This window comes from Megalops cyprinoides, chromosome 19 (assembly GCF_013368585.1).
Source record: "Megalops cyprinoides isolate fMegCyp1 chromosome 19, fMegCyp1.pri, whole genome shotgun sequence".
NCBI lineage: Eukaryota > Metazoa > Chordata > Actinopteri > Elopiformes > Megalopidae > Megalops > Megalops cyprinoides.
The window spans coordinates 11,228,558-11,253,591 of NC_050601.1; the positions used below are offsets into that span (position 1 = coordinate 11,228,558).

At 40.4% G+C, this 25,034-nt stretch overlaps 2 protein-coding genes across 2 annotated transcripts; both read right to left on the bottom strand.

The window, feature by feature from the left end:
• Positions 1–3,095: 3,095 nt before the first annotated feature.
• On the bottom strand, positions 3,096–10,274 carry LOC118794331 (ceramide synthase-like). Its single transcript, XM_036552561.1, has 6 exons — positions 9,906–10,274; positions 9,489–9,572; positions 8,231–8,453; positions 7,589–7,684; positions 5,808–5,917; positions 3,096–4,232 (listed from the first exon to the last, which is right to left on the bottom strand). Exons 1-6 carry the CDS (start codon positions 10,028–10,030, stop codon positions 3,974–3,976), a joined length of 897 nt encoding a protein of 298 aa, XP_036408454.1. The 5' UTR covers positions 10,031–10,274; the 3' UTR covers positions 3,096–3,973.
• Positions 10,275–14,701: 4,427 nt separating this feature from the next.
• On the bottom strand, positions 14,702–24,486 carry LOC118794308 (serine/threonine-protein kinase NLK2-like). Its single transcript, XM_036552539.1, has 11 exons — positions 23,052–24,486; positions 22,397–22,526; positions 22,014–22,069; positions 21,208–21,314; positions 20,589–20,674; positions 19,521–19,730; positions 19,148–19,249; positions 18,969–19,055; positions 18,481–18,679; positions 17,453–17,546; positions 14,702–17,346 (listed from the first exon to the last, which is right to left on the bottom strand). Exons 1-11 carry the CDS (start codon positions 23,357–23,359, stop codon positions 17,298–17,300), a joined length of 1,428 nt encoding a protein of 475 aa, XP_036408432.1. The 5' UTR covers positions 23,360–24,486; the 3' UTR covers positions 14,702–17,297.
• Between the last annotated feature and the right edge of the window lie 548 nt (positions 24,487–25,034).

Consider the following 25,034-nt stretch of genomic DNA (forward strand, 5'->3'; position numbering starts at 1 on the left):
AAATCAGTGTAACAATACAAGATTTGTCGACCATGTGACTCGTGAGTAAGAGTGATTCATTATTGGAAGTTAATCCGGACCAGAGTTGACTGGCAGGAGTGTAATCAGACCATTCGGGCCACATTTCATCCAGACTCACAGTGGCAAGTGTTTTTGCTATGTCAAAGTGTCAGTTGTCTTGCCACTCATGTAAACCAGACAGTTTCACTCATGTACCCACTACTGTGTTTGTAGCATAGGTGTCATTTATGCTGGGGACGCTGGAGACATGTCCCCACCGCTTTTTGTCACGGCCCATTTCGTCCCCACCACTTTTTGAAAGCCTTTAGTTGTGAACATGTTGAACCCGTTGCTGCCAAGTGTTACTGACGCGCCCTTATCATTGCCACAGAACACAGTAACTATACAGTTCAGCTGCAGATGGTGATTCTGATTTTTATAATGATCACAAAAGTATTCTTTTTGGTGGGGAACCCTGGGATCTAGTGTTTCATCTTCAGAGGAAAAAAGCAGAAATGCCAATCGACAGTCACAAAGGAGCAGAGGTCAGGTTAACTGGAACATGGCAAAACTGCTAAAGCGGACATAAATGTTATATATAGACAGCAGATTGCTCCTTCAGTGGGAGCTAAAGTCCAGATTGGCAAGAATCAAGTGACAAATATGTTTTTCCTACACCCATCTATTGGAATAAAGCACAAATTTAGTGACACTACATTTTTTGTTTGTCCACTCGAGGCAAATGCTGATGGTGCCAATCCCTATCAGTCAGTGTGTCAATCAGTCATTCAGAACACATATCTGTCCATGTGTCCAGACAAATCAATCACCGTCATTAACTGCTGCATATGTAAGTCAGTCTGTATTTCAGCCATAAAGAGAGAATAAAGAACTCACAGCCAAAAGAGAAAACATCCAAGTATATTTTGCCAAAGGCATATGGGTTACAGAACAGCCTATAGGGTAGCAGTCAACAGGAACAGAGGCAGATACAGTGAATATATATAATTTATATGTATGAATATATACATTCAACACCTCTCAAATAAATACGAAGTTAAGAAATAAAAGAAACATACAGATTATGGAAGATACAGTAGATTTAATACTTTCCATGACACCCACCCAAATACAGCCATAGCAGTTGCTAAAATTGGGATTTTTTTTCAGTGAATAAAGGTTAGTGCTTTCAAGCTGTTTAACAGTACATTATAACATTTACAATACACACAGTATTTTGCAGTAAAGGGTACTACAGAATGATAAACTTCCCTTGTTTTCTGGAGGGCAGCAGTGTCTTCCTTTTTTAGTTTAAACACTCAGTGCTCAAAATTATAGCTATTTAAATACAGGGTGCATGATTATTTAGAGAGGTTTTAATTTTTTTCTTTTCTATATTAAGTTCCATGTATTTTGAGTCAACAGCACATTTAAATATTTAAATAGGAGTATTAATCTTGACATTACACTAGCTTAATATTTACGTTGCATGGAGCATCTCTGTATTAATCCATTCTTTCTGCACATTGTAAATGTATTGTAGGGATATCTCTATCAGCATAGGTACATATTACAGTGCACTCCACTTAAAAGAATCCCATTCACCCATGAATATATGATGATAGTGGATTATTCTTAAAAGTGCAACTCCAAATGAAGGGGCAAAATGGACATTTATGATTTAGACATTTTCCTCTTAATGAATTAAGATTGTCCTCGGCCAACTTGTTTAGACATGGAACAAAATGTTTTTAATTGTTCATTATTTTTATAAGTTATTAAGTAAAATATAAATAAAATTAATTATTTTAATGTCACCATGTGAGCTGCTGGCACTGTGCTCAGTACCACAATGCAGCACAGTCAATGCCCTTACCTAAATTAATACACACAGTAATTTCACACAGATTAATTATTTTTCTGCCTCTTGACAATAATTGGCACTCTTGCAGGTTAGTATTCATTCTCATGATGTGACGCCTCCTAAGATGTTGGTAGAAATTTTAGACAGTGTGTGGGCTCCGGAATGCCCCATTTCTCAGCTGCATTTCTTAAGACTATTAGACATAAGACTGAGACTCAAGAAGGCAATTAAAGGTTTTCATCTCTAAAAAAACTCTTATTCATGCCATAGTGGCTAACTTAGTCTCAACATATTTTACCAGCTAGTTGCTTTGGTAACAATGAGGAGATTAGAAATACACTCTCTTTCAAATTATAACCTATTTTTATAATGCACCTCCCCACTTGAATGAGTGCTGTATTACATACTGTAAGTGATCACAAATTGATTCTCATAAACAGACTGCTTGTTTCTTACAAGCAGAGTTTTTACACTGTGTTAGTATAGGAATGTTTCTGTCCCAGTATTTTATATCACTGTACCTTTCTCAGTGTGTTGTTAGTGTACTGTGGTGTCCAGCACAAAACAGTCAGTGTGTTTCCACTATCACACCTGGCTTTCTCTGTGCTACATAATACTGCATTAGTTTATAATGTCTCGGGAGTGCTCGTCATCGTTGGTACCATACAGCTTACCCCATGGGGGATTAGCGATATCCTGTCCTTTAGTACAGTGATTTTACTCATAGCTGCAGATGGTCTGCTTGATAGAGCAGGTAGCTTATAAATGACTGGCAATAAAACTGAGAGGAGACACTGAGCAGGTCTGCATGATGCCGCTGACAAACACACATCATTCTGCCTTATCCCGCCCTTGCTCAGGCTTCCTTTGTGTCCCTACTTGGCGTCTTTGTTACCGAGAGACAGAGGAATAGAGGTAAAAAAAAAAAAAAAAAGACGGACTCTTAAATTAACAACTACCTATACTAAAATCATGACAGATATATAAATAACACAAAATAAAATACAGTACATAAATATGTAACTCAAACTCCCCACAATGCATTCTACCAGGAATAAAAAGTAACATGATAAAAAAAACAATCAACTAATAAAATGAAATTGCTATGTACCCGTCACATGAACTTCCTCCTTGCAAATATAAATAAATAAATACATACATACATACATACATACATACACACATAAATAAATTAATAAATTATTATTAATAAGCGAGCATGTAAAAACAGTGATGTAAAACAGGAAAAACAGAATGAGGAGAGTAACAGCCGGGATGAGGCAGTTGTGTTCCGATGAGGAGATTTTGCTTTCCTGAAGCAAACAACTGTCTTAGCCATCAATATTGTTTGAGCGACAGTGACAATACAGGATACAGTTAGCATGAACAGGCTGAAACAGTTTTTTTTTTCTTTCTTTTTAAGCTGAACAGGTCATCTACATTAATTTACTAAGCTATACAGTACAATACATTCCTAAACCCTGCAGCTCCTTCTACTCTACCAGGATTTCATATTATTATTCATACTAGAAGAGTACAATCTGTTTGCTAACATGCTTTCACACCAGCATCCCATTAGTCTCATTCTCTGGGTATTAGGAGTGACGTCCTGTGGCTACTCACCTGTTAGTGTGAGAAACTCAGTTCAGGATGACATTAGCATTTTAACACATGGCCATTCTTCTCCATGCCCGTCTTTCCCTCATTTCTTCTTTTATCCGTAAGGGCAGTGCGCTTAGACAAGTTGATTCTCTTGCCTCAGTCTTTTTCTCTCCTCTGACGTCCAGAAAAAAATGCTCTCTTCCCAGCTGAATATACTCTAATGCAATGACTTATAACAGGTCGCGATGGACAGTGAGTGGTGTCTGTTTTGGTTTATCCATCTCTTCTTCAATTGCAATAGCCTTCATAGTGTACAGTAGAGTGCATGGTACAGTTTGTTGTCAGCATTAAAGCCCTTCTTGCTCCATTTTAGTACAGGCTCCAGTTTTTTTTTTTTTTTTGTGTCGTAAAATACAGTAAAATGCATGCCGCTCGCTTTCTTTGAAGTCCTTCCCCAACAGTCTTTACTGATCTCCCTCTCTTTCCCTTTTTCACCTCCACCTTTCCTCAGTGTGTGTCGGTCTCTCTCTCTGTCTCCCGGGCGCTGTATCCGTTGGCGGGCGGGGGCTCGAGGGCTTTGCTTTCTGAGTCAGTCTTGGTACTTGGGGGCAAGTGGCGGGACCTGGATGAGCCGGTAAAGAGGCGGAAGGCCCCCCGGCAGATGAGGGAGAACCAGTAGAGCTGGGGTGCCATGAGCAGGGCTGCCCCGAGGTTACACTGCCAGGGCACAGACAGAGGGACCATGTAGAATGGGATAGAGGCATACCTGCAACAGTGCAGAAAGACGGGAGAATATTCACACAAAGGCTGTACTTAACAGTATAATAACAATAATGGCCACAGCGCAGCTCACATATTCTTAACATACAGTCTGACTGAACATTACATGAACTGACATAGTGGGATTCCTAGGGAATGTACAACCTCATCCAATCTGCTAGAAACATCAGAGGCTTTCCCTTCACTGCCTTGCAGATTTTGCAGGCCTTTGCAAAATATAGTACCAGTAAATGATGTTTAAAACTGACACAAATTGGCCATAGGTGAAGGCAATACCTACTTTATCTATATATGCTCATTGCTATGCATAACTTTGTGGTAAACTTACTATAATATTCTGGGAACCCAGTAAAGGGAGTATGGAGACAGAGTATGGAAAATGCTATGCTGCAATGAAGTAAGAATCCCAGGCTGGCAGGTGGTGACTGATGATCCAGTTTTAGGACCTAACAACTGACGCCGCAATCAGGGTGCAGACAAATGCCATAGGCTTATGCAGTAAACCTATAACAACTGCCGGATGTGACTATGTTTTCCACTTACCACCTGAATAGTTACGAGTTTTTGTAATTATACTCTTGATATGTGGTGATCTTTCTACCCAGTGGAACAGACACTGAACCCAAATACTAGGACAACTATTGTCAAGTTATGGATGGTACTACAGACAGTGTGACAGGGTCCAAAATTAATATCCAACAGCCTGCAAGACTGGTAGGTAGATAGATTTTCTCTTTAGCGACATACAGTTGCAGGGTCACTAACTAATCTGGTTGGTCACTGCCGTGGAAAGGGGTGCGAACATTGGCAAATGTACTGCAATATAAATCAGGTGTGACCTCCGGATGTGGGTTTGATAATTGAGTGAAACATTACCGTTGCACCACTGTCCCCCTTTATGAAGAACCTACTTTACTGTGATCCACCTTTGAAGGAGAGTGATGATAGCATGAGTATCTGAAGAGTAAGGACTAGCTGATATTACAGACATTCTATATATAGTGTCAATCACAGGTTTGTATACACCTACTCATAGAAGGATTTTTCTTTATTTCTTACTATTTTCCACATTTTAGAATGATATGAAATAACACTGTGAAATAACACAAGTGGAATTATGCAGTGACCAAAAAGTGATAAACAAATCAAAACTATCTTATATGTTAGATTCTTTATATTCTTTAAAAATATTTTTTGGGGGAAGAAATTCATAAATAGGCATCAACTTCACTATTTACATTTGTCTAAGAAACAAATTTTAAGGATGTAAGCGTAAGCGTTTGGATCAAGATGTGTTTGAATGCACTTTTCCTATTATCTTAACCAAGCGTGTCCAAACTTTTGACTGGTACTGCACTTATGAGTGCGACACAGCATCTGTGAAGTTCTTTCAGAACCTCTCTCCCAAAAGGACAATTAGTACTGGCTGATATTACAGGCATTCTACATAACATTCGTATTGGCTCATGATGGTAGAGCAGTTTAAAGTAAACGGATATGGATTAATAGGCACAAACTGAGAGACCAGTGAATGGAGGCAGAGAGAGCAAGACAGGCATACCTGCTATAGGCATAGTAGAGGTACGGGAAGAGAAGGACTCGACAGACGAAAAAGGTGACCAGCATAAGACCACCATTCACTTTGTGCAGTAGAGTGTGCTGCTGCTTGTACTGAGAGGCAGAGAGAGAGACAGAAGGAGAATGAGACTACATGTGGCTGAAACACTGCGCTGCTTCTAACGCTGATATTACATGTCAGTTATTTTTTTCTGCCCACACACAAGTTCAACACCCCAGTTCTACCACAGCACTCCTATCTAAACTCATTCCCTCCTGCCACAAACACCTCTCTGCAGGTTTGACCTACTGCTTCCGCCCTGACCATGTGTGCCCCAGCATCTCTGCCCCAGAGGAAGTGCTTCTACGGTTCAAATCAGATTAGATTAGGAGCAGGTCAGATTAATAAGGGGGAGCTCCACAACAGCACACCAGTTGGTGGCCTGTGGCCTGCCAGCAGGTGTCCATTCTACCAGAGGAGACAAGGTGTTCTTGTTAAAAGCACTGCTGACTTTCAGATATTTTAATATGCATTAGGGAAGCAAGGATTATTCTCATGACTCACATTCACTGATTTAAAAATGTCATCCATTAGAACTGTACCACTGTCATCAACAGAAACTAACAACGATGGATGAACGTATTCATCACAGAGATAACTGTCTAAAGTTGCACGTAAATCATAACTATCTGGTAGAGGTCGTAAACTTTTCAATCTGAAGATAAATTAACTTAATAACTAATCGTTATGAAGTACTTTTTGTCATGAGTGAAGCAAGTAAAAATTCTACTGACATGCTCATTTGGGGGAAAAATGAAACAAAGGAAACGAAGGAAAAACTTAAAGTTGGCCTGAAAAAGCCTAGCATGGTAGCAATTAGTAGGTACAAGCTTTGCTCGAGAGACTGTCTGTGCTGGGCCCACAGTAATGTCACCTACAAGTGTTACAATGTTTACATGTTAGTCAATGGGAAATTTTGCCTTGTAAAATCGTTAAAACCTCAAAAATATTTTAGGTATTGACAAAACCACAAGCTACACAATTCCATACTACCTCAGGGTATCGGCTAAGTTTCGTAAGCGTACCTGAAAAACTATGGAAGGATTTTAGTTGTACAACAAGAGGGAGGAGAAGAAAAAAGATGTACAGAAATTGGATTTTTCAAGACAACTTAATGAGAAGAACAGTACATTAATTACATTCTAGACAGTTTCAATTTCAGTCACATTGTAATTTGATTTCCTGGTATGTTCTCAGGGCCACAAAACATATTGTCATTTTCTGACATTGCAAAAAAAATTAGAATCAAAATTAGATGTACTTAAAGTGAACCAAAGAGGCATATAACTTCTCAGCATCATAATCGATTAATTCCACACTTGTCTGATGAACGATAAACAGAACAACATACCTGGTAATTAATGGCCAGAATATCTGAGCAAAAGCTGGTCTTCAAGTCTCTGAGACAGCTTTCTTTACTTACAATTGGGACTACTTCACCACAAATGCAAGAAAACATTGTGGTACTCAGCTTTTTGGTAGGCCACATTAGCAATGCAACAATTGAACGATGACAAATCACTAATCACAAAAACACATTCCTCAAATTAACAGCAGCTAGTTCTGCACCAAATTAAAAGAGGTAATCATACTAGATTTCTAAGTCCCAAATAGTTGGTGGATCAAGGTTTCGATTTTTTTAATGACGTTCTTCAGCTATCCATCTTGCAACTGACTTACTGTTCTGTCTGCATAATGGATATACTGCCAGAGAAAGGGATTACCTGAATGAGAATTTTTCCAAGACAGACAGACGGAGTGCTGAGTTCAGCCAGGAACATGACACCTTGAAAATAATCCCCCTTTCCCTGACGCCAAAACTGAGACAGAAAAGGATAAGTGATGTTAACACATTGTGAGCACTAAACAAATGACTAACTGTGATCAATCAGCTGTTGCTCCCATTCATAAAGTTTGGCATTCAGGGAGATTGGTTGACTACAGCCACTTTAAACATACACACACCTTTCTTTTCCCTCTCCTCTTTACTTTTCAGCTGATCCCCCTCTCTAAAAACACAGACATTAATTTGGTTTCCAAGTTGTCACTAACATCAACAGTTTCTATGGAGACAGGGAAGCAGATAGTGAAGGTAATGACACAGTAGGCAAAAGGACCTTATGAGGGTCAAATGTGGGGGCCAAAGGTCCTGTACAGTCTATGTTCCTGCATTTGTGAATCTGTGGGCATTGTTCCCCTTTCCTTTTCCCACCATACTTTTCAGTCTCTCCACTTCCCCAGATCTTTATCCAACAAATACATGAATACATTTAACCGCCTGAATGCCAGTTCTAGGAACAACTTATACACACTGCAGAAAGTAAGTCAACACTTGGAAGTCCATAAAATTCCATGGGGACAGTTACCACGGAAACAGGGAAGCAGACAGTGACCATGACGACATGGTGCAGAACCATGAGGAATTCCCGGCGCAGGTAGCTGGAAAGTGCTGAACTCAGAGGCTTGGGGCCACAATCAACCTCATGGCCCTTGACTCGAAGCTTGTACCAATAGCACATGAACATGGCATAGATGTCATAGACGAAGTATGGCACAGCAAAGAGGATGTAGGAGCTGGTCAGCCAGTGTCTGATGTAAAGAGATAGACAGGGGGGCAGAACATGTTATTAAAAAGCCACATACTAACAGTACATTAACTGAAATGCACTACAGAACAATTACAGTACATGTTCAATGTACATGTTATTTTTGTAAAAGTCACTGCTCAGACCCAGTTTTTTTTTTATTTTTTTTTTTATGAAAATGACTTTTTAAAGCAATTTCATAACCCTAGGATCCCTTTACATACATAATATAACCGCACTCTTCAAATTGACCTTTGACATATTCAGTATTGCCAACACTAAAAAAGTTAGGATTTCCTGAATAGAAACTAATTAGGTTGAGATTCTAATTAGTTTCACAAGGACACAAGGTGAAAGAGCGAGAACAAGAATATTCCCCTGCACAGACAGCTCATGGATACACTTGTACAGAAAAGACTTAACAAAAGCACACTAATATATGCATACACTTTGGCAGCACCATAAAATTCTTTTAAAAAGTGTAAAATATCTCACAGCTCGCAAAGAGATATATATAAAAAAGCCACAAACACAAATCTTTTCACACATGCAAATAAACAACCAGAGGCGTGTGCTCACACGCAAAATACACAAATGGTGGATTTGCTTCAGGAAAAGTACAGTGAGGGCACTCTTCACTGCAGTCTCAAATTTTAAGCCCATTAGCTCTTGCTTACTCTTAGACTCCAGAAAGCTACCACTTTCATGCAAGAGTTTATAACTAGGACACAGCCCCTGCACAGATGAAAGAGCATCATCACATGCTGGTAAACTTATTCTGAGACATCCTGAGACTGGATGATGTTGCTATGCAACAAGTTTCAATCACTTTCTCAATCCACTGTCTATCCCTTGCTCTCTTTTGCACAATACAAAAACATTGTAGGTAACAAAACTTTCAGACAACCTCTTGGGCACACTCACAATCTCACTGCCCAATCCATTAATTAAATATCTAAGTTTAATGAATATTTACGACAATAACGAATACATCATTCAATACTCCTCCAAATCTCAAAAAATGTTACAGATTACTTACTGGTCCTCTATGATGTCGTCACATGAAGCTGCAATGATGTAACCTGCTGAAGAGGCCATAACTGCCTGAATGGATGACACCAATCTGGGAGAGATTGATGGGAAATAACTCAATGATTAAATTCAAATAATTTATCCAGACACTGGTGTAGCAGCAATAAAAGAACACGAACAGAATAGTTGTGGAACATATAAAAAGAATAATGCAGAACAGCTAAAGTGCTTTGTCTCTTATTTGAATAAATTTCCGTATGGTCCCTAAAACCACCCCCTCCTTCAGTGCCTGTGCATCTACCTAGCTGGTATTCAGCATACAGACATCAGAAAAATACACTGCATTCAATCTTGCTCACTGGTCTTAGTCTTTTTTTTCCAACAGTTTTCTGTCAAGTCATTGCACATTAAAAGCCTTGATTACCTGGCTGAGACAATAACTGCATCTCCTTCACTCCATCTCAGTCCTGGCATGTGTTTGAGACATCTTTTCGAAAGCAGGAAAAGGCCAGGAAAAAAGATTGATCCGGCGACTAAAATCGTCAACATGGTCCCTCAAGAGTCTCTCTTGATAATAAAGTTCAGCAACAATCCCCTGTTGCCAGGTGCTGTCCTTCTGTTCCCTCTATCAGTAATGGTAATCGAATGACATCAGTGTAGAAACTGTACTACACTGTACTTTATCTCCGCATCTACTTAGTGAATTACACATAGAGTTGAGGTATGGGAGTCTTACCAGAATTTACATAATCATAAAGCTTACATTCAACTGTATATTGTACTTAACACAGCCAATGACAAATTAGTAAAAAGACCTCCCTGTCAAATGTGTGGTTTATGTTTTGAATGGTTGATTTATGAATTTATTTACCCACATTAAATATTTTGTCAAAAACTTGTGGACATAGTCTGTCATGGGACTGACACATAGCATTTATTTGTAAACATACTATTTTTGAAAATAAAGCAGTCTCCTAAATTCCTTAATCTTAAAACACCAGCTCCCCCCAGATCATGCCCTGTATACTGATTCTTATTGATATCAAATATTTTTATTTTAGTCTACAAAATAAGAAAGATGAAAAAGGCCAGACAAGTAGATGTGGAGGGATGTAACATGTGGAGAAAAAAAAAGAAAGAGAAAAGTTAGATTAAACATTCTGTGTAGCACTCTTCATCAAACCTCTCTTAAATCTTAGATATAGAAAGAAATACGTCAGTGATGCAAACATGCACTAAATATGCTGGTAAATTCACACTTTCACACAAACAAGGGAAAGACACAATGATGCATTACTGACAACGGCTGTTACAATACAATATTTTTGATAATATATCCATTACGACATAGATAACTTATAGCTAAAATCTGTGGGTTTCCATCTCTCCCTTTCTCCCCTTTCTTTCACATAAATAGCGATAGCCAAAATAGAACTGATACATATTAACAAACAAGAGGTTTGTTACAAGATTTACACGAGGGGAAGAATGGAGGGAGGAGTGGAGCAGAAAAACGGGGGGGCGATAGAGGTTGGAGGAATAATTTCTGTGTATGACAGTGAGGACAAGAAGAGTGACGAAAGAGCGCTCAAAGTATAAAGACTGAGGAATTGTCTTGTTCCAGGATGCGTGGGGAAGAGGGATGAGATCAACGTGTCTTATTGTAAAAAGTAACAAAGGCAATAAACCAAACCGAACAAACCTCCCCCTCGTTCTATTCAGAACAGTGCCGCTCCTTCTCCGTCACATACACTTACATTCATAGCTAGCTACAAGTGATTTTTACCCAGCCTGCAGCACTGTGGACACGTTATTGATGCGATTTCAATTTAGCTGGGAAGCTAGATACTCTATCTAGCTACCTGAGTATACAATAAATTTCACCCCACCAGATAAGCCTGTTTTACGTTATTTTTATTTCGTCCCATTCTTTAGTTAAATTTGCTGACATCTGATATTCCGACTACCTGGCTAAATAGCTACCCGGCTACTAAGCTAGTTCAGCGCTCCTGAATACCATCCTCCAGCCCGTGTCAAATGCGCAATGCGATAATTAGCTAGCTAGCACAGACACAGCTCAGATGAAATAGCGGTGTACTGTGTTGATGTGGACGTATACAATACAAAACTTTAATTTGTTGAACGTTAGAAATATTTTGACAAAAAACGTGGTAATTATTACAGGTTAGCAAGCTAACGAAGAGCCAATCATGACGACAACTTACGCTTCCTACCCGCTTAAAAATTAAGGCAATAGACCATTTAAATTAAAATGCGTGTTAGCAAGCTAGATATAGGTAGCCATTTAGGTGTTAAAAGCAGAAGAACTGGGTAGCTGACAAGCCAATGTTTTATGACAATATTTCTTTGTTTAACCTCTTGCAGATTCCACCAAGGAGGTCTGACTTCATAAACTATCTAGACTAGCTGGCTAATGTTAGCTAGTTACTAGAAAGCTAATCAGCGTGCTTTAATCCATGTATGGTCCTGCTTGACTAGCTAGCTAGATACCTATCGAGTCAGGCAAAAGACAATACACGACTGTCAGTTCGCTATTTTAACTGGAATAGGACAGTGTGGATTCAGCGCACGCTTATTGAATCGGGCCCGCTGGTCTCTGTAATTTGCGGTTCGATCATAATAGTATAACTTTAAATAACGTTATAATATACAACCATTACGTCACCGAGGTGGAAGAAAACTGGAGGAGGAGGATGGAAAAGAGGAGTATTTGGGATGGTGGGGAGATGAGATGATAAAGAAAATTGGGAGTTTAAATGGGAGGACAGAGGCACCAGAGAAGGAGGGTATGAATCTGGGTTCTGCGGCGTCCGTTCGGCGGCCCGTCGAAACTCGTGCCAGGGAGAAGCGATCTGCGGTCCAGGCGATATCTCTGGGATGCTCCACGTGGCTATTGGCTTTTCTTTTGGATTTCTGCAAATGCAAAAATATATGTGTATGCACACATACAGCTGCATCAGACGCGCGTGTGACGATATAAAGCAGTGTTGGGTTTCTTTCTGTGGTCCATCGCATCAGTCTCTCACCGTCTGAATCCTTCCGCCTTCTTCGCGAAATGTATCCCTTTTGCAGTTGCCGCTCTTACGGTGTTTAATTTTTACCTCTTTATTTTGTATTGAAATTAGTCCCTCCTCGCTCAGTTTCAGACTGTGTCTGTAGCTAGCTAGCATTCCGTTATCGATTGACAATCTGGCTTCTGTATTCAGTGCGCATAGCTACTGTATTTCTCCAGCTAGGTCGCTGATATAGTTTAAAGATTTGCAAATATTTGCATGGTCCCTTTTTAAATAGTTTGCTTGTATTATTTTGTTTGAGACCTTATGTCATTTCGCATACAGAAAAAAAACAAGTCATCAAATCACGGATTTAACAACGTGCCTTTGTTTGTCCCTCCACCCCTCGCTCTTTCGACTACTGTCCCGCTTAGCTAGCTCGCTATCTTGCCCGTGAATGAGAAGGGGAGGAAGACCGAAAAGGGGGGTTAGATGCCAGCTGGCAGCTACCGCCTGTAACGCATACAGGGAAAGAGCGACAACAACTGAACGTAGAGCCAACAAGATCATTTCATTTTTTAATCGCATGTGGGGCTTTTGCATGCATGACAATACTAAAATTTCTTAGCGTAGACTAAGTATTTCACGCAACGTTACCATAGCTAGCAACCTTTCATGACCATTCATACTGGGGAACGGTGAGGCAAGACCATGTTACTTAGCTATCATTTAACTTTATCACATTTGTTTCATAGCTTGGTGGACAGCTAGTTTGTTTCTTGGGAGGTGGTCCTCTATTATCTCATTAGTTTTTCTCTCCCAAATTTACTGATGGACAAAAGTCTATCTACCTAAATTACAAAATAAGATTAGACGGACTTGTTTAGGCACATAAATCAGCTTTGTTTGCTATTATAATCTATGTAGGAAAGCTTAATTTTGATCTGCAGAGACCATGCACTCCTGATAGCAGTCACTGCAAAAACAAGCAGCCATCACTACTTCGCCAGGTCATTCATTTTTCTAACAACAAAAAAAAAAATCAATTTGAAAGGGGTTGTAGTCATCCCATTATTATATCAACAGGTCCATTTAGTATTGTAATAATTTACTAAAAATAACAGTTCCTAGATTGGCCCCTACATGCTCTATATTCTAGCGCTACTATCCTAGTTCGTCTACGGTTTCGGAACTAAATATATTTTATGTTCAAATCTGCACTGCCGCTCCTAGCAACTGATTGGTGATAGGCTGAACACAAAACTCGCAACATCCCCTCGTTTCCTCGTTGGTCGTTGTATTGATGGGCAGTGACGATGGCCAAACAAAAGTAAGCATGTAGTGAGCTGATGGGATCGGCGCAAATTTCTGATTGGTGATTTACAATATGGACGATGGCTAGGGAGCAGGGCAGTACCGGGGTTCTGTGCCAATACAGGTGACAGATTAGAGCGTGGTAAGGTTTGTTCGGCTCGCTCAGTGCTTGGCAAGCGTCTGGTTTAGTTGTTAGTTAAGGTTACTACGTGGCCCTCTCTTCTACAAACAAGCGAGTAAGATAGTTTAAAAAAAAAACCGGAGAGGTACTAACGACGTTGAGGACAGGAACGTTTGTATTAAAATGTCATCTCGCTTAGCCGTCTATTAGAACAAAATGTTAAGACGGGTGATTTTACTTACACAAGTAGCTATTTTTGTAAACGAATTGAGGATAAGGTCAAGCTTTCCATAGCAAGCTCACTGACATTAGCTGAATTACTATGGTATTTATTTGGTAGGAGACTTTCACCTTGAAAGACTTGAAGGGATCCAAGTATTCAGTATGAGATGTCTACTTTGTAAATACATGATCATTCAGATGTTGACACAAGCATCAGAAAATACCATTAAGGCTTCATAAAATACTATTAGTCAATTAACCTTTGACCGACAATGAAGGAAAATTACCTTCGAAACAGCCAGATTCGACTTACAGACAAAATTACACAAAGACTTTTAACTCCAGTGTCTACTCATTTATTTACTACTTCACTCTTCTTTTTAAGAAATTCAAGTATTTGTTGAAAAAAACAAAAGCCAAAACATTTTTGAATGGCAACACAAACAAAATATCAAAGACAATTAAAAACATCCATATTCATTATCAGAATCATGTTCCTTATAACACAAATATCAAGTTTTTTTTTAATATAAGAAAAGAAAACGCCTGTCACATCTAGATTTTCTAAATTTCCTCCTGGACTCATCTGTACATCCTCTCAGGCCTCCCCTCCTTTTGTGTCCTTACCCTCTCATTCTCACACATGCACACAAACACAGTAAGAGAAAAAAATTCTATAAAACAACATTCACCCATCTCCTGAGCTCATCCACCTCTGTCGTCCATACACAACATCAAATTTGTACAACTAACAAAACAAAATTAGTCACAATCCACAGACACAAAATCTAAAAAAAGCAAACAAAAAACTTTCTTCTAAAATAATTAAAACTGAATCACTTTTCAGGGTTCGTAGATCAGAACTCCCATTGCACTGCAGTTGAATACAATTTTTTTTTCTCCATAAATACACATGCAGATACATTTGCAAAACATTCTTGAGCTTGCTGCTCAAGTACTTGCAACACCACATGTAAACTTTACCCATAGCACCCTCTGGTGGGAAATGTAGTGCATTGTTTCCATCAATAGCAAACTTGTTATGCGACTCCATTTTCCCATCAACTAATTAAAGTTCTCTTGGCTTCAGCATGCCTATGACTGATCACTTCAAATTCTACATTGTTAACTTCATGTTCACTAAACAAAAACCCTTAAGCATGTATCTTTATGTAAAGCCTGGTCCTAATTATGCAATGGGAAACTACAGCTCTGAAGCCCCTACAACAAAACGTAACAGCAGCATTTTCCACAGTTCCCACTAGCGTCTGTCCCTTTCTTTCTCCTGCCACTCGTTCTCTCCAAATACCAGTGTGCGGAGATCGATAGTGAGATAGAGGGAGGAGCACATAACAGTAGAAGTACAGTGCCATGTAACTCAGTACAGTCTAGAATGCTATTGTCACAGTACAGTACATAACAGGATTTATATACAGGCCAGTCTTTTGATTTTTGATCCCTTGTGTTTTGAGGTAATGAAATAATTCACAGCAGTCGTACACTGTACTCTCCCGTATGCTCTACCCACACACAACACTTGCAAACACAAATGCATGTGGCCGTGTATACTGTACACCCCAGTTCAATATGCTTCAGTTCAGTAAAATATATAATGGCGCATTATATATCAGGAATAGTGTTACAGGGCCTAATGTAGACAGGTAAATACCATTCATCACGCTGAAATCATGGCCACTCTCAAAAAAACCAAAATCAGCAATCAGGACTCTCTAGGGCAATGGTCAGATTTTACATACACCTAAATGTACTGTTGAGAAGTACAGTACCATGAACAAGAGCAACAGATAATATACTAGTGGTTCTCCATGACCCCAGAACCCTCTATAACCATGTTTCCAGTGACCTGCTGTGGCTGTAGTTTTCATGCCTGAGGAGCTTCTACAGCTGACCTGGCCCAACCACATTCTGCCAAATCCCAGCCAAAATAGCATTTCTCCCCTGAGCCCAAATCTTGACCCACATATAAGCACCACCATTCCCCTCTGTCTTTTTTGCTGTGCTCTCTCAAAACAGAAAAAAATAAAAGCAAAACATTTCCTTTTTCTTCCTCCTGTATGAGCTAGTGAGCATACACACAAATCTGGCTAATGGCCCTCTCATTCTATAGACAAAAAGGCTATAAGCACATGTGGGTGGTGGCAAGAGTTAAACCCTGAAATTGCAGGATCAGCAGCATTTGAGTAGTAGGTGAGACTCAGTTACGAACAGCACACATACAGCAAAGGCAAGTCAGTGGAAACCAACTATCTGACATGTCTCCCTGTGATCTCATTTATCCAGGCTTTCACAGAAACCTTGCACTTTCCTCACCTTATTTAGTTATGTAACTCTTCACAGACACCAAAAGTAGATCTGATACTGAAACCGTGCTGGAATGAAGAGACATTAGGCAAATCTAGAAATGTAACCCTATGCTACAGCACAAGTCAACAGACTGGTGCAAAGGAGTCCGACATTATAGCACAGTTTCGTGTACTGAACAGCCAACATAAGATACTAAAGGGCCATACTGTACACTTCAGCACAGTCCATTATATTTAGATACGGTGCAACATGCTGCTCTATTTCATAGTGCAATGTATTGTAATGTAGCGGAGTGTATACTGCAGAGTTGAATTTGGAAAAGCATACAGTGGTACTGTAAAGTCTACTACATTTGAGTATAGGACCACATGGCACAGTTAAATATAGTGCCATGCTCAGCACTGGTCAGTGAGGTTTAGTCGTATTACAGTTGGCTTGAATTAAGTCTTTACATTTAAGGGTCAAACTTCCTTTTCATCCTTCTTGTTCATACACCAACCATATCAGTAGTATACTAGTATAATTCTTTCTATATTTCTCCTTTATGTGTCCTTAACTAACCTTTGAAGCTTATTTTCAGCAGCATTTTAAAATTATTTATGCCCTTGTATCTCATCTTACTCCCCTCGGTTCTGTTCTTGATCTCGAGGTTCACTTAATTTGCTTTGCATTATTTTCTGTTGGGCATGAACAAGGTGAAACCAATTTTTATATAAATCCATTTCAGAAGGACCAGTCTCATCTGCTCCTCCGATTTCTGCTCCCATGAACCTGATCTTCTCTGCCTCTTTCTCTCCACACCTCCTCACAACTCTGTTCTTCATCTCTCCTCTTTCCTGGACACTTTGGAGGAATGCCAAGCAGTTGACCTAAAGAGAAAGTTATAAGGACAATAAGTGACAGGTAATAGCAAGATAAACTAAGGAGACCTGTTTTTCATAATCACCCTCCCACCCTCATCGTCTTCTCCCTCACCTGATGAAGGTCTTGAAGGCGGCACTCTGGGGGTTGATGCACAGTGGCACTCGTTTTCCCTGTTGGTGCTCAGTGATGAAGCGATGAATCAATTCTGAGAGGGAGGAAGGGAGAAGATTAGTACTGTCTGCATTCAGTTCCCTCCTGTAACACCTTTAACTCATTACTAGGGCCAGCAGTTTCTTGACCATGTAACCCCTGGGAATTTACACCTGTATTTCAATCTCACCGTCCATATTCACTGTAGGAACTTAATTAAAACAGCAATCACCTGACTAATTATACAATTAATGGCCAATTGTGACATTAAATATGATACATAGAAACTGCCATCTGCATCTCTTTAAGTTTCATATCAGTCCTCTATTCACCCTCTATTTGTAAGTTCACCCTTTTAGTATGTCACAGCAACCATATACAGCCAAAGGACAGCACTCGTAACTATGGATGCCTCAAGGACTGTCTGAAATCAAAGCCACGTAAACAGTTTTCATTATTACAAACAGTTCGCAACATGTATCAAGAGGTCACGAAGACTGTGCAGGAGTATGGGTGACGATGACTAACAGCAAACAGCTTTGTGCAATTCTGTATCAAACAGCCTATGATAGATGATACATTGTACAGCTGGGAACATTTGTTAGGGTGACTTATCAGATACACAACAGCACAAATGATGTAATTTCCCAGACTTTCCAAAAATGTTTCTACTTGCATTTCCACCAAGCCAAATTTAGCCCTTGACCTTCCAAAACCATGGTTTGACCCATTGGCAAGGATAGCACAGTAAAAAATTAACTAAACATCGTGATAATATTTACCACTGAAAATCTCAATTTTAGCTTTTTAGTTTATGGTAATGGGTTTTTTGTATGTAATAACTTCCACCACCTTACAAGTAACCTTCTGTAGGAAACAGTATGTGTACGGTGTGTATGTGCCCCATATACCCCATGTTCTTGTAGGCAGAGAGAGAGAGAGACAGACAGACAGATAGACAGACACATAAACAGTGAGAGGATGAGTACCTTTCCCCTGCCACACAGAGAGAAGACTCTGCTCATAGCTATGGCTAAAGGGACGCTCGGCAGCAGGCTCAAAGTCCCGGGTGTAGACCCGGCCACTGGGAACAGAGTAGCAGCACTGACACATGCAGGTATGGTAACGCAGCCTGCCCTCATCTAGGTATGGGTGCGAGAGAGCGTCGCTACCCGAGATCCGCTTGGCCTGAGAGAGAGAGACAGAGTATTAGTCTGTTTCAACTCGTATTAGCTGAAATCTCCCCCATAATTTCACAGCTTCAAAACATCAATAAGGAAAGTGATGTAAAATAACTATTTCTTACTACAGTGGTGACAGGTTATGGCCATATCCCATACTGCAATACTGCACTGACAAAGGTAGGTGTTTTTGTTGAATAACAATCAATATGAGTGCATCATTGTTCCCCTCGTACTGCTGTCACCACTATAAGCAGACAATTAATACTGAGTCTGGACTGACTCCTCTTACTCACTGGATCGAAGACCAGCATTCGACACAGCAGGTGAACAGCCTCGTGCGTGGCCCCATCAGACAGCATGTACAAAACTGAGAGTGACGGCTGCAAACACAGGAGAGACATTTCTTTAAGCAACTTAAGCACTGCATATCTACCACTACTGAGGGGCAGAGAGAGGTTTAGGCTGTAGTTACCGGTTTGTGGGGGCCCCTCAGGATGTGTGCTCTGGCCCCCTCACACGCAGAGGCCATGGCAGACAGAGATGGAGTTCCCAACAGATCTGTGATTAGGTCCAGCTGATGGTGAGAGAGAGAGAGAGGGTGAGAGTTCATATAGTGACCACACATTCTTATAAGGGCCACCCCAATACAGTACAATCTAACAAAGACTTCCCTCTGAACAGATGCTCACTATCTGGACTAAAAAACCCTGCCCTGTACAAGGCCCTGCAGAAAAGCCAAGTTTGAATCCATGACACTCTCCATTACTACATTGTTCCCAGACCATCAGAGACCAACATGTGGCCACTTCTACACCCAGGGAACTGTGGCATCCTCTGTGCAGTACCTGCTGAATGGGGCTCTGAGCCTGGAAGAGGATGCGCCGGCCAAGCAGCTCAGCAAAGATGCAGCCTACTGACCACACATCAATGGCCGAGCCATAGTGCCGGCTGCCCATCAAGACCTCCGGGGCTCGGTAGTACTGGGTCACCACCTCTTGAGTCATGTGACGTGAGGGGTCTGGCTCTTCCACCCGTGCCAGCCCAAAATCACAGATCTGAAACAAATTGAAAGAATGGTGAAATGTGGGGTTAATAGACGGAGCAGTGTTTTAGTAAATGGAGATTACAATGCAAACACTGACAGAGACAGATAGAGCACTATGAACAGATAATATCTACGGGAGAAAGAAAGATGTACTACACTACATTAGCTTAGCATAGCCATATCCAGAGCAAATTATATAGTTTGCATTTTTAACATTTTATCAGTTCATACAGATGGACATTTACTGATGTAATTCAGATCAAGTACCTTGTCCTAGGCTACAACTTTAGTGGCCCAGCTGGGAATAAACCCAGAGGTCACTGAGTTACATGCGCTGCACATAGCCAGTATTCCACATTGCTGCAAATGGAGCAGGTTGACAGTGAAAGGTATAGGTAAAGACAAGGAGAGTCCCAATTTTATTCTGGGGCAGGGTGTAACCTAAGGCCAGAGATAATCCAAAATACTAGCATAAACCATAAGAATCCTGAATTAACAGAGCAGCAGTAGAAGGTTTGGTTAAATACAGACCAAGCACAAAATATTCAACTGAATACTGAATTCTTCTGAACCTTAAAAATGCATAATTTAAATGATTTTAGAACAGAATCAACATCTGCAAAAATCTGAAGTGCCTCACTGTGTGTTCGTCATCAAAAGCCTCACACTGCAGAACTACACTTCTGCAATTAAAATGAATCCTTTCACTGTAAAGTTGTTCAGATACAGAGGGTGATGGCATGGTTAACCTTCAGCCTGGGCAATCAACCCAAGATAACAGAGCTGACTGCAGCAATACATTCAGGAGGCAAGCAGAAAGACGGCAAAGGACACAGTGGCAGCAGTTATATCATTTATGTCCAGTTACCTTCAGCAGACAGTTGCTGTTGACCAGTAAGTTGCCAGGTTTGATGTCTCTGTGCAGAATTCCGGCTGAGTGCAGATACTTCAGGCCTAGATATTGTAAAAACATTAGTCAGATATGTTAAAATTACTACTGCGGTTTCATAACAAGGACATATTTTCCCACAAAGCATTAAAATCATTTCCCATGGCTCATTCCACCTCATTAATTGCTTTCACGCTGAGGCTTGAATACAGACACTAAACTAAATTTGAAACTTCACATCAGACAGAGACAGGCAATGCTTTACACATAAGACCACTTACATTACTAAATTTTCTCTATTCATATGAATAACATTTATGATGTGCTTTCGTAAGACCCCCAACCCCACAAGAGATGACTGATTACAGTACAATTGCAGGAATGACTAACAACAATTTTAGTCTATAAACAAAAATGAAACCTTTCCAAAATAATTCAATGAATGCTTAAAGTATGCAGTTACTACACATTTGGTTCAATAAGCTTTTCTGGACATATCATCTCTAAATTAACACTAAAACAATATACAGGAGATGATAGGGTCTCCAATGATATATCCTTCTCTTTCCCCATAACCCATCCCATACTTTTTCCTCACCTCTGAGTATCTGATAGAGAAAAACTTTGATGTGGTCTGTGGTGAGGGGCTGTGGTGAGACGATGACTTTGTGGAGATCACTCTGCATCAGCTCTGTGATGACATATCTGTACAACTCAGGTGAAGGAAAGCACAGAGACAACACGGGACCCACTAAAAAAGGTAACACCCCCCCCTAACACACCTCACCACAAGGCCCTGCAATGTAACAACCTGAATCCACACAAGCACCCCCTCAACCAGCTGCTCTTAAAATTTCCAGCACTAAGGTAGCGGGGGAGTGGTGATTAGGGAACTGGCCTTTATCCTGCATGTTGGGAGTCTAAAGCAGCATAAGCAATGACAGTGGCTCTTTTCAAAACAGACAGCTAACAAAATGATAAAACAGCACAAACAATATTAAATTATCAGTTGTAAGATGTACACACAAGCACAAAGAAATCTACAGTGGAATTTGGCCCTACAAAGATAGTGCACCATGGCAGAATGGTTGACAATGGAGAACCTGACTGAGAGGAGTCAACACAGACAGAACTGATTACCTAGAGACCGGCTACATTCAATACTATATGAAAATAAGTGCGTCTGTATTACATAATATATCAATAACATGACAAGATACGCATATATTTAAGTAATGCAAACAAAGCAACTGGAATGTGAATATTAGCAGGAGAGCAATAGAAAACAACATGGAATAAAATAGTGTGAGAGGGATATTGAAAGTTGAATGGGAGATAGAGTGAGGGAGTATACATGCAGGGGGTGGGGGGTTAAGAAGCTTTGTCCATAAATATGAAGGATACATCTCTTCGAAGCAGTCTATCTGAGGAGGTTGCAGAATATCCAATGCTGACAACACCTGTGGGGATAAAACACCAGCAGCCTGTAAGATTGTGGTATCCAATATAAACTCTAACAATTCCCCATGCCTTAATCCAGGGTCCTACACAGCCTCTGTAAAGAAAAGCACCAAACACTAATCCAATGCGATGTTGCTACAGCTTCCATCACATTCTTTTGCTCATTTTGTCCTTCACTGTACGTCTGTGAATTAACTCAACCCTCCATACCAACGTTCTCACCCCCTATTAGCAAAACTATCAAACAGCTATCACCAGCCGTCTTCTTTTGTTCCCTCTACAGTTATGTTTCTCCCTCTATCCCATCATCATTCCCTTCCTCTCACATTGTCATGTTTGAAGAAGCACAGCATCCTCAACTCCCTGAAGACCCTCTTGCAGGAGACAAGGTTCTGGAAGACATTAGGCATCTTCTTCAGGGCAACTTTCCTCCCATCTCTGGGATCAGTCACTGACCTGGAAAGGTATAAAGAGTCATGTTACAGCATTTAATCTACACGCTTACCTGTTGGTCAATGCTTTGCATAAAGCTTTGGCAGGTTTGCTATATACCTAGCTACACATTAAATGCCTGTCTGTACTGAACGCATTCTTTCAGGACACAAGAGGTTACCAGGGCTAACACACACTCAGACTTCTATATTCTCTTGCAGCCAAGCATATCTGGCTATGTGATATAGTGTGGAATCGAAAGTACCAAAGTGCGAAAATTAATGCGTAGGCTAGGTGAAACACCACCACTGAATGTAACTATGAAGCTAACTAGTTAGCTAGTAGCTAGCTCAGCTTCCTTAATGTATGTCGATGAAGCCATCTCGCTACCTATTGCCACAATCACCAGCCAACAGTTTGTGTAGTATACCCAACGTTATGCTAACTAGCAACCTACCGTTACTTAACCAGAACGGAAACAAGACAGCAAATATAACACTGACCTCACTGAATCGTAAAAATGGGAACAAACTGTCCAAAATAACTCACCAAACCACACCAAACGCTCCATAGCCAATTGGCCGATCCGGCTCCATTTCCGCGGGACTTGGTACCTCGCTGGCCGGGTTGCTATGGGGCTGCGGAACAGCGGCTCCCCCGCCGGTGCCTCCACCAAGCGCAGACGGGTGGCGAGGCGTTCCCGCCGGTGCAGTCGGCCCAGTCGGGTTCGGGGTGGCGCTGAGGCCAGTGGAGGTAGTGCCAGTAGAGGAGTTGACACTGAAATACTTATGGCCTAACTCAGTTCCAGGAAACAAGCTACCGCACACCGACTGCCGGCTTGTACCGTGGAATGCCATTTTACTTTAAATCGCCGTTGAGTGATGTCGCTAGCTAGCTAGGCAGCTAGCTAGCTCAACGTTTTTGAACATTCGCTTGCTAACTAAAAAGAGCTATCTAACGTTAGCTAGCTAAATATTGGAGTGTTGAAACAGTTGGCGTTTTAAAAGGCCCAACACAAAGAAATGTAAACAATACAGAATCTCCAACGTTACAACTGACCGTACCTTAAGTTGACGTTCATGAGCATGAGGTAGATGAAAATAGCGTCTATAAAATGACCAAATTACGGAAACTGATCACATAGTTAGCTAGCTAGCAAGATAGCTAAATATTGGAACTAGCTATCAAATCGCACAGCAAGCTCGTATGGAAAAAACATAGCTAGATATAATTCTCGAATATATATTTATATAAAATACGTCAATTCCACTAAACATCGTGGGGTATATTGCCTATTGATCCCCTGTGTTAAAACGGTCCATTGCATTGTTTTATTTTCGTGGCGTCTAGCATCTGCCGCTGAAAGCTCATTTCAAAACAATAGTCTGCTAGCAATAGCTACATTAGACAGTGAACTGTTTTAGTTAAAATATGACCACATAACTACCTAATGCACAGCTACGTTTTGCCTAATTAAACGAATTAGGTCGCTAGCTAGCAGCGGAAATTTAGATTTTCTGATTTTATTTTTGCCGTTTAGCTAGCTAGCTAGCTGGTAGCTACTGTTGCCATTTTCACAACTAGTCTAGCAAGCTAGCTAATCTAGGTTGCATCTGACTATCCGCATTTCATGTGACCTATATTTTTGCTCGGTACAGCAACCTCTCGATATTGACTACATATACCAATTTACCACTTAATAATAGAAAATACATACAACCTTGTGCATCCTCAAACGTCCTTTCACTATGATATACTAAAATTGTAGCAAGCTGGCTAGTTACATATATTTAGAACAAAGATTACGCATACCTAGAACATAGCGAGTTCGCTTACGAAAAATGCGCGACAGAATGTTGCTGGATGGTGTACTCCATTGCTCATTCCTTCTTTCATTCCACTTTCCTCTATCTGATCGTGTCTTTCTCGCCCTCGCAAATCAGCTGTTCGGAAATTAGAGATAGTGTACAAGGAAGGACGTGAGAGGAGGAGTTGGGGGATGGAGAGAAAAGCAAGGGAACAGAGGGAGCGTGGGGGAGGGGTGGTCCACCGGTATAAACAATGGAGGTAAAACACAGCTCACAGTGCATTGTTCTCTGAGTTTTTGCAGTCCTGCACGAATTTCTGTATTTTCTGGGGGTAAAGCATTCGGACACGCTTAACAGAAGTGGGCCTGTGATCTAAGCCAATAACTTTTCTGCGCTAAGATCGATTTTTTTTTCGAACACACTACACTACAAAGGTCACACGTCACTCGAGTTCAGAGTTAAATCGTTTTCAGGGTAGTACACTCAAAGTCTTTGAATCGATCCCGAAAATCCTGTCTGAATCTTAATTCATCAGTCTTTCTGTTCTGTTTGCAAAAGAGACTGAGACAACGCGTCAGAGTAAATAAATGCAAGTATTATTAATGCCGTGTGCATATTTACAGGAATTAATCCAGAATATTACAGCAACACAAATACAAGCTTTAAACACATACAGATGAACAGTCAAGATCACACAAACATTCACAAATATTACAATGTTTAC

Excerpts from the sequence above, each read along its gene's own strand:
- LOC118794331 (XM_036552561.1), bottom strand. The coding sequence starts at position 10,030 with ATGTTGACGATTTTAGTCGCCGGATCAATCTTTTTTCCTGGCCTTTTC. Across the intron at positions 8,454-9,488 it reads GACGACATCATAGAGGACCA|ACACTGGCTGACCAGCTCCT; the intron begins GTAAGTAATCTG and ends TCTTTACATCAG. Across the intron at positions 4,233-5,807 it reads CTCTACTATGCCTATAGCAG|GTATGCCTCTATCCCATTCT; the intron begins GTATGCCTGTCT and ends GCACTGTTGCAG.
- LOC118794308 (XM_036552539.1), bottom strand. The coding sequence starts at position 23,359 with ATGGCATTCCACGGTACAAGCCGGCAGTCGGTGTGCGGTAGCTTGTTT. Across the intron at positions 20,675-21,207 it reads TCTCTATCAGATACTCAGAG|GCCTGAAGTATCTGCACTCA; the intron begins GTGAGGAAAAAG and ends TACAATATCTAG. Across the intron at positions 17,547-18,480 it reads CTCTGTGTGGCAGGGGAAAG|AATTGATTCATCGCTTCATC; the intron begins GTACTCATCCTC and ends CCTCCCTCTCAG.